Genomic DNA, 9,226 nt, shown 5'->3' with positions numbered 1-9,226 from the left:
TATTGACTAAACAGGTTTAAAAAAAACATAAAGCAGAAATCCTGGTTTAAAAAAAAAAAATCTGATTTTAAAATGACCACTGAGTGCCACGGTTTCGGTCATATTCAGGATGTGATCCTCGGTGGTGACAAGGAGGAAACGTGGACAGAACCAGACTGGGACAGAGCCACAAGATAAAATCCAAGAGGAGACACCCACGTGACTCGCCTTGTTTTTAGAGCCTCTCGACCACCACACACCCACACCGCCTGCCCCTCATGTTCAGAAGCTTCAGCATATACATGTTCAGCTCTGTGGCTCTGGATTCTGCTGGACTTCTTTTACTGTGAAACACCACAGTGTTTTGAAAGCATGTAACCATCAAACCTCAGTTTCAACATCTGGATTTCTTTTGTTTTGTTTTTTTGACTATTTAATGAAAATCAATAAAACCCAAGGATGACTATGTTTTTGTTTTGTACAGTAAACCTCTCTCTTCCCAGCTACTGCTGAATACGTCACACTAATCTGTAACAGCAGCCTCTGCTAACACAGAGCTGTAAGTCAGGAGCTGGATCAGCGGCCCCTGTAGGTAGGATTTGCTTGTACTGACAAATATTCTGCACATTTATTACAAATAAAAACACAGCTGGTCACAAAGCTTCATCCTCTGAGGAGCAGGAATATGCTCAGTAAACTTCACACCAATCTTTGAATCATGTTAGGAGACATAGTGTGCAGGATCAACACTGTGGCCTGTGGATGGATGTCTTGTAGGGTGCATAAACCTGTATACAGCTCTGCTCTGGAGGTTTGATGTATTCCAGTGGTGCCAGCTGTTTGCAGAAGAAGCAGTGGAGTCTAGCCTGAAAATGAAAAAGTCTGATTATGAGGTTGCTTGGAATCTTATTCAGATGAAAATCTACAGACTGGAACACCAACAGCATTCAGCATTTTGAATCTTCAGCTCGTCTCTCAGAGCCATGCTGTGCATTAACACTGAGCTGCCTGCAGACCTTCATCTCTCAGAGCTGGTTCTATGTGCGACTGCATTAGAACATTAGGAGAACCAGGAGCTTTCTAGCCCCAGTTGGTGTTAAGGTGAATAACTGGAAGAAACCAAACGAGTGATAACGGTGAGAGCGTGGACACGGCAGGACGAGCGGTGCGAAGCATGGTTCCATCGTATTATAACAGCAGTTGTCCCTGGTTTTTCTGACTCTACCCACTGACTTCATCTATCTCTGTCTATCATCATGACTTTGTGGACTTTACGATGCAGATTAACACTAATGTTGAAAAACCACTGTTCAATTATCTCTGAAAGGTTATTCGTGACCCCGGTGACCCCAGTGGAGATTAGGGTTGTGTAGTGCTGCAAGTATATGAGTGTGTTTGTGCAGGGATATAAAGAATTCATCTTATTGTCTGTGTGAGTGTGTGTTGGAATGGGGGAGTGTGTGGGGGGGGGGGTGACAGCTGCGTACAGATTAAGGCCAAGATTTTCTTGGAGCATCTCCGTGTGTGAGTTTCTGTACGATGTTACTTGCTTGCTCTTCATGAGTGTTCCAAGTATTAAAGCATTTTTCTGGGTGTTTGCAGTGTGTGTGTGTGTGTCTGTGTGTGTGTGTAGTTGTGTAGAGGACTGTTAATCCTTAAATTACTTCTTGGATGATGTCTCAGTCTCCACGGTGCCGTGTGAGTCACTGAGCAGTTCTCCAGGCTCTGCACCAACCAGCCAGTCCACAGTATGACCGTCATCCTGCTCCCCGTTTGATGGCCAGGACCTCGTGGCACGGACCCACACTGCACACTGACCACCAGGGGGAGCTGTTCAGCTGTTCTCAGACCAGTTTCACACATGCAAACACCTGTTAGGAAGGAAAGTGACAGCAGAAGTATCAAACCTGTAGATGAACACATGATGGACGAGCCTCACAACTGATGACTTCTCCTTTCTAGTTTGACATACGTGATGTGAGTTTCCAAACAGAGGCAGCACACGTCATTTCCAACCTCTCTATGTGTTTATTAGAGATGATACAGTGTTGGCCTTTTTGACATTTATACAAAACAAACAGAAAACAACAAGACAGCAGCTTCTGATTCGTCTCCACTCTGCTCTGATGTCTGTCCTCTTGTCCCGTGACGTTTGTGGGGTCACCGTCCTCGGATGGAGACAAAGCGCGCGTGTGTGTGTCGGGGGTGGTGTGTGTTTAGCATTCGGTTTTGGTTTTTCCAAACACGTGATGGATTTTTTTTCTAACTTTTTTTTTTTTTTTTTTTTACCCAGGGTGCATCTCTTACTGACCGTGATGCTTATCCCCCTCCCACAGTCAAACAGGACCCACGCTGCAGCTCTGGTCCAGGGCTGTGTCTCAGAGCACATCACTGTCCCAGAGGGTTAACTTGCCCCTAAATGACCATGACCAGGTCAGTGAAGTGGTCTTGGTGAGTCCTGTGTCCAGCTCTATGATTTGTCAGGTCTGATGAAAACCCTCACCATGTCACCATGATGTTAACTCAGTCATGTGAACAGAAAGCCTGAGCTACAAACTGGACACGAGAAGTGTGAGATCTACAAGGTAGGAAGGGTCTAATGACAAGATGCAGCCCAGTTGCATTGTGGGCAATGTAGGAGTCTGGTTTTTTGGAGCTCGACCCAAACTTGGGACTAACTTGGCCTTTGCTACGTCCATTGACTATTTCTTTAACGATCTGTCTCTTGAATACCCCTTTAGGATAACCCCTGGTCTCTGGAGACAAATTTAATGTGTCAATCTGCAGTGGAACATTTCCATTTAATAATAATGATCCTCATCATTAAAAACACAAAAAAACAAAAAACAAAAAAAGTGATGTAGGTTAAAAGACCAGAGTGTGAGTGTCTCAAATCAGAGCTGGAGAACAGAGGGGAGACCTCAGCTTCCCTGACAGGATGTGAGCGTGGACACAGCCTGGACCAAACCTGGGCCTCAAGTCACGGAACAAAATCTAAACATGATATTTACATTGACCTGTCATCGAACATGAACTAAACCCATTTTAAAATGTCTGTTCCCACAGTCCACAGACTGGAAACCTGTGAGTGAGGGTTCAAAGGGAATGCAGCACCCTGACTGCTGCCCCCACCTGCAGGTAGATGTGTGTGTGTAACAGAGAACTGGACCAGGATTTGGACTGTCTGCCTGTACTTTCTGTCCCCGCCCCCCCAAAAATAAAAGACCTAACATATACAATTGCTTTTGAAAATGGACTGCTTTACAATCATTCTTGTGGAGAGATGAGACGTGTGAGTGGTGTGTGTGTTGGTGCATGTTAGTCCTGTGTCCAGCCATACACTCCACATCTCATCCAGTGAAGGTTCTCTCCTCACATTAAGGCGGTCTGATCCGTTCTTTAAGACCTCAGACCTGCTGGTCACCCGGCCCTCTGGATCCACAGCAAACTGATGTGTGCAGTGTCGGCCCCCCCTTCTCGTCTCGCGCACACCAACCTGAGGCCGACGGCTGCCCGGTGCTCGTAGGGGGGTGGGGGGGGGGTTGGCAACAAATCAGAAGCTAGAGGGGAGAGTCCACAGGAATCTTTCTCCAACGAGGGGCCCCCCAACGCTCTCAGAAAGATCTCATGCTGTCTGTTTTGTTTTGGGGTTTTTTTGCCAATGGAACACGAGCACCGGTAACATCAGCTTTAACCTCGTTAGCTCTTTTTAGTGTGTCCTGCTGCTGATTCCAGATTAGGTAGTCCAGTCTAATCCAGAGCCAAGTGTTGGCTCATCTACAGACTCCAGTCCCCCCCCGGCCTCTCGGTGGTGCGTCCTGTCTGCGTCCCTCAGCTCCAGCTGGTGCTCTGGAGTTCTTGGCGGAGCCAGGACGGCAGCGGTTGGCCCAAGCGATTCAGCAGACGCAGCAGCTCCATGTTGTGCTCGCGGTAGTGCTCGGTCAGAAAGGCACGCGTCTGTGTGCCCACGCACGCACACACACACGCACACGCACAGACACACACCAGGACAGGTCAGAGATCAGAAAAATAACCTGACACATTATACAGATGCTGAAGGTGAAGAGTTTCTTAGGTTTTCTGTTGATAAAACCAGCCTCTCCTCTGTTTACTCTGCAGCTGCCGAGCTTCTAAAGGATAACACTGATTAAACAGACTGTTACACAACAAGAGGACACTGTGAGTATGATGTTGGTATTACTGATAGAACTGATGGTCACAGCTACAACTAGTAAGTCTGAGTAAAGCAGAATGATCCTTTTAAAGAGCTGCCAGTGACGACAGTGCGAGGTGTACACGTACCTCGGGACTCATCTCTGGGTACTTCCTGCCTTTACTCTTCCCCAGACATTTGGCTCGGCCTCCTTCCACCCGCTGGCACCAGAAACCTTTGCTGTCGTCATACCTGCAGACACATCGACACTGCTGGGTTACTCTCTCAGTTAAGCTTTGTTTTTCTTTGCGTTCAGAAGAAAAGTTGAACTGTTCCCTTAACAGTGAACTGTGTGTGTGTGTGTGTGAGAGAGAGAGTGTTACAAACATTAGAGCCTGGGTGTAGTTGAAGATGGGAGTGACACCGAGGAATCTCTGGATCCCCTCCATCACCAGCGCTGGGTTGGACCGCAGCAGGGCGCCGTCCACAATGTGCAACTGAAACACACACACACACACACACACACACACACACACACACACACACACACACACACACACACACACACAAATACACACACAGAAAAGAAGTCATTGCATCATGTGGACCCTGTGACTCAGCTGATGCTCATCATGCAGGTTCCTGACACGATGCTCAATGACAGACACTCGTCTGACGCATTAGCAAACATTAGCTGAGAGCACATCCGTCCATTTCATTTATGCTTAACTGGCACAGGATGTGTTGCTTACTGAGCTGGATGGTATCTATGGCAACAAAACCCATGTGGTTCCTCAGAAAAGCATCTTCATATTCTGTCCATACAATGTTTAATCTGGAGTATTACATCTATAAGTCCTGTGCTCCGTGTTACGCATGACATAACCAGGGATGCTGCTCTTCGCTGAGCTAAGCTTCACGTTCCAGCTCTTTAAAGATGTTTCCAGAGCCACGATCAATAAACTCTCTGTGTTCACACATGTAAACATTAGAGACTGACTTCCTGTGAGCTGATATTAGAGAACTTGTTGTAAGCTTGGAGCTTGGACAAACCTCAGAAGCTGCTGCTGCTGGTTTATGTTTTATGTTGTGCTTGTGGAGTACTCTGTAACTTTACTAACAGATTGCTTGTGCCAGTACAGCTATTGACAAATTAACTACTGAAACAGCCTCTTCACCCGCCTAAAAGAAAAATCTATGAATCAGCTCCAAACTGTTCAGAACTCCAGACTTTTAACTAAGATCTAAGAGGAGTGATCACATCACGCCTGCTGCTGCCTCTTTCCTCTGGCTGCCAGTTTATTTTAGAATTGATTTTTTTTTAGATCTTTACTATTGACTTTTAAAGCTCTTCATGGCCTTGCTCCTTGTTACGTGTCTCCCCTCTTAGTTGCATGTGAATCAGTTTCGTGGCATGAGGTCTTCGCTCTGTCACTAGAGGTGACAGAGGGCGTTTGCAGTCAGAGCCCTGAAGCTGTGCAATGATCAGTTACCTGGCTGGGCTGGTAGTATTGCAGCCAGCGCTCCAGGTGAGCAGCATAGGCCCCAGGATTAAGGCAGCGTCTCTGAAGGGCCAGCAGGTCCTTGGGGGATGAGGGGCCTGCTGTCACCACTAAATGGAAAGTGTTGTTGAGGGCCGCGGGGTCCTGGTGGGCCCTCTGGTGCTGTGGTCGTTGACACAAACAATCACAATCAGGTTTAACAGTGAAGAGGGTTTTGACTGCCGCAGGTTTTTTGCCAGCAGAGTGGCGAATGTTGGTTTCTCACCTGGTACCAGGAGTAGGCCCTGTCAGACGGGTTGATGAGCACTGCCAGGATCTTGGCTCTAGGTAGCAGGGCGGCAGCTCTCTTAGGAGCCACCTCTGTGTCAAAGTAGTTGGCACTTTTTTCAAACATGAAATCTGTGCTGACATTAGAAGGGAATGGGAAGAAGTCCATGTACCTGAGAACACAAAGAGAACAGGTGACTTTGGGCCCTTTAAATGTACATACTGTCGTACATCATCAACCCCACTTTAACCCCTGCAGGGACCACTTCAGCAGAACTGAATTGTGGGCTCTCTATCTGTGTACAGAATGTGGTGGTCCAGTCCTTTACCAGTCTATCCCGTTGTCATAGTTCGCTCCGCTGAAGAACTGGATCTCTTCGAAGGTGGTGGGGCTCGGGAAGGAACTGGTGATCGCCGGGTGGAGGCTCAGGAATGAATGAAGCGCTGTAGTGCCTGTGAGTAAAGACAGGACATTTATCATACCGAAGAGAGACATAGGCAAACTAAAGGTAAAGATGAAAATGGAGGCAGAGAGAGCGCGATACCTGTTTTCTGGGGTCCGATGACGAGGAACCTGGGGAGTCGGTCACAGGTCTTTTCTTTAGACCAGATATCTTTGTGTCTCTTGTCATGACAGGGATTCTGAAAAACAATAATCCAGTCAAATAAGAAAATGTCCAATTCTAAACACAGTTTCTTCCTTTCCTGCAAACACAGTTCAAATGAATCTCAAACTAAGTGTTCAAAAACAAAACTGTTGTACCAACCTGCCACAGAGGGTCTCTCTCCTCAGGGAAGATCTGGAAGTATTTTTCAGCGAGCTGGACGGGGGGCAGTGTCTGCAGCCTGAGGTTAGTCCAACACTGGACAAACTTCACCAGAGACTCAAAGGTGTACAGACCCAGCCGGTCGTTGCCGTAATTAGACAGGTGGGTCATGAAGATGCTGATCTGGATTGAGAGGGAACAAGTTAAGATGAAAAACTTACTGGAAGTGTTGTTCTGCAGCTAAACCCTGCAACTGATCTGCTACATGATCACCAGTGTCTAAATAAATGGCTAAAGTAGAGATGTTTTAATTATAGAGAACACAGAGACATGAGTGATGGTTTCTGCAATGGGTCTGAGCAGCTGTCATGATAGAACAGGGCATGAGTGCAAGGGCGAGAAGACATATGACGGTGTCTCTCTAGCAGGGGCACGGTCATTTAAAGAGACGAGTGCAGTGGGCTGCATGTTTCAGGTGTTACGGTTCAGTAGCCGACGGCCTGGTCAAAGAAACCGTCTGGGGGTCTGGAGGCGTGTGCTCGTCTGCTCGCCGTGCTGCCATCTGGCAGTTTGTGTGCTGGGTGGCTGCGGTCCTTGGAGATCTTAGGTGCCTTACCAAGGCAACGCAGATGGCGAACGTCCCATATGGCAGGGGAGTGGACTACCAGTGATGACCTCTGCTGTCTTCAGGACTCTTTGGAGAGCCCTGGGGTCCCAAACTGTGATGCAACCTGTCCAGATACTCTCCGCGGTGCATCTGTAAAAGGTTTGCGAGGACGAGTCCATTTCAAACCTCCTCATCCTCCAGGAGAGACGCTGGTGTACTGCTCTAACTGCAGTGTAAGGGTTCAGAGGTTTCACACTGTTTCAGCTTCAGCATCACTGATGTGAACGGGGGGGGGGTGTCCTGCTCCTGTAGTCCACAATCACGTCCTCTGTTTTGCTGACGTTCTGTCACCATGTAACCAGCAGCAGCTGGACGAAAGGGGAAGCTGCTTGACAGGTCAAAGGTTATTTCAAAGTGACGAGCCGATGTCCAGCAGCGTTCGTGCTGGATGAGCAGTGTGTGATTTACAAAATGAGAACGAGGACAAAACAAATAACTCTGCAGAACTGACATGGTGCTCTCATCATGAAGCCATGTCGGGACACACACTGATGACCACATAGAGTGTGTTATAAACCAGCTATTCCAGTAAAAAAAAACAAAACAAACCAGTTCAATAAAAGAGCCTACAGGTTCAGCGTGTATACATGGGGTTTGGTTTCCTTACAGGGTTGAGGAGGACAGTGAGGAAGAGCTCCCCTCCTCTGATGCTCTTGTCCAGCTCCTTGGAGCCTCCTGGGTATTCATTATAGAAGATTGTATGGGTGAACAAACCACAGGTCTGCCTGGGCAGCACCTGAAACACACAAGCAGATCATCGGTTTTCCCGTGTGTATCTGTGGAACAGGATCCTAACTGTGGCTGCCTGTTTTTAAATCATTACTGGTACAGCTGCATAAAGGCTGACACACTTTCAATCATTTGTTTGCCCCGTGCATTGCTCTAAAAGCAGTGCATTAAAAGACTCACAGCATTCTAAATAAATAAACAGGAACCAGTATTTTTAAGATGTGACGTGTCAATATGCATCTGGGAGCAAAGCACAAGGGCTAAAAAAAAAAAAAAGGGGGTTTATTTGCAGGTATTTCCATCATGAAGAGCTGCTGTTGGTTATAAAGTAGATTTGAACTGCAAGATTTGTTTGAAATCCTATCAGAACAGATTCACGCTGAAACTCCTCTAACTCAAAATGCTATAAGTAAAATTACACAATATGATTGGAGCTTGACCTTTAGTTTGTATGGAGAGGAAATCACTTCTCCAGACAAAGTCTAATCGGCTCCTACCTACAACCTGTTCCACTGCTGCCCTGTAGGAGGTGCTGCAGGTCTTTGTCCAACGAGACAATTGCTTCAAGCAGTTTTTTCAATGTATTATTTCTGCATAAAGAGGGACTCTACCTCCTCACTGCAGAATATACGGATCCCCAGAGATCCACCGTGCTCCTCTGTCTAAGCACTATGAATTTTTATTTATTATGTGAACTGTGATACCAATGTCTATGAGACATTCTGCTGACTACTGCGAACTGAACCTTAAAATGAAAGGTTTCCATAAAGTTGTTTAAAAAAAAAAAACAACTTCCTGAGACTTTGAGTGAAGTTAGGTTTCCTTGCAGCTGTGCAGAGCTGCTGGGTGTCACTGTCACTTCCACGTCGACTGTCGTTCTTGACGGCAACGTGAGTCAGTGTGGAGGAAGGTTTACCCGTGGGAACATCAGTGCAAGGCACGTATTTGATCGAAGGGACTGCAAGGGACTGACCTGGATGCCATTGTGGATGAAACCACGGCGGTATCGAGCTGGCCTCAGATGGGGGTATTCCTCCGTGCTGGTCACCTTGATGCCCCACACAGACTTCCAGGCCTCGTAGAGCTGGCTGTGAACTGGGTAAACGCCGGAGTGGTGTGGAGCGACAGCATAGCCCATATCTGTTGGGATACCATGCTCCTG

General features: G+C 47.1%; 1 protein-coding gene across 1 annotated transcript in view; it reads right to left on the bottom strand.

Annotated features, from left to right (window-relative positions):
* Positions 1–1,987: 1,987 nt before the first annotated feature.
* ndst2a (N-deacetylase/N-sulfotransferase (heparan glucosaminyl) 2a) overlaps positions 1,988–9,226 on the bottom strand; it is a 30,490-nt gene continuing 23,251 nt past the window's right edge. Inside the window, exons 6-15 of the mRNA XM_041049740.1 lie at positions 9,038–9,223; positions 7,943–8,071; positions 6,669–6,851; positions 6,447–6,543; positions 6,231–6,354; positions 5,900–6,074; positions 5,626–5,796; positions 4,520–4,629; positions 4,282–4,384; positions 1,988–3,936 (exon numbers count right to left, since the gene is read on the bottom strand). Of these exons, the coding sequence (XP_040905674.1) occupies positions 3,811–3,936; positions 4,282–4,384; positions 4,520–4,629; positions 5,626–5,796; positions 5,900–6,074; positions 6,231–6,354; positions 6,447–6,543; positions 6,669–6,851; positions 7,943–8,071; positions 9,038–9,223 (1,404 nt within the window). The 3' untranslated portion in view covers positions 1,988–3,810. The remainder of the gene's footprint in view (positions 3,937–4,281; positions 4,385–4,519; positions 4,630–5,625; positions 5,797–5,899; positions 6,075–6,230; positions 6,355–6,446; positions 6,544–6,668; positions 6,852–7,942; positions 8,072–9,037; positions 9,224–9,226) is intronic.

This window comes from Toxotes jaculatrix, chromosome 11 (genome assembly GCF_017976425.1).
Source record: "Toxotes jaculatrix isolate fToxJac2 chromosome 11, fToxJac2.pri, whole genome shotgun sequence".
NCBI lineage: Eukaryota > Metazoa > Chordata > Actinopteri > Toxotidae > Toxotes > Toxotes jaculatrix.
The sequence above is the reverse complement of the archived record's forward strand: the minus strand, read 5'-3'. Positions and strand labels throughout refer to the sequence as shown.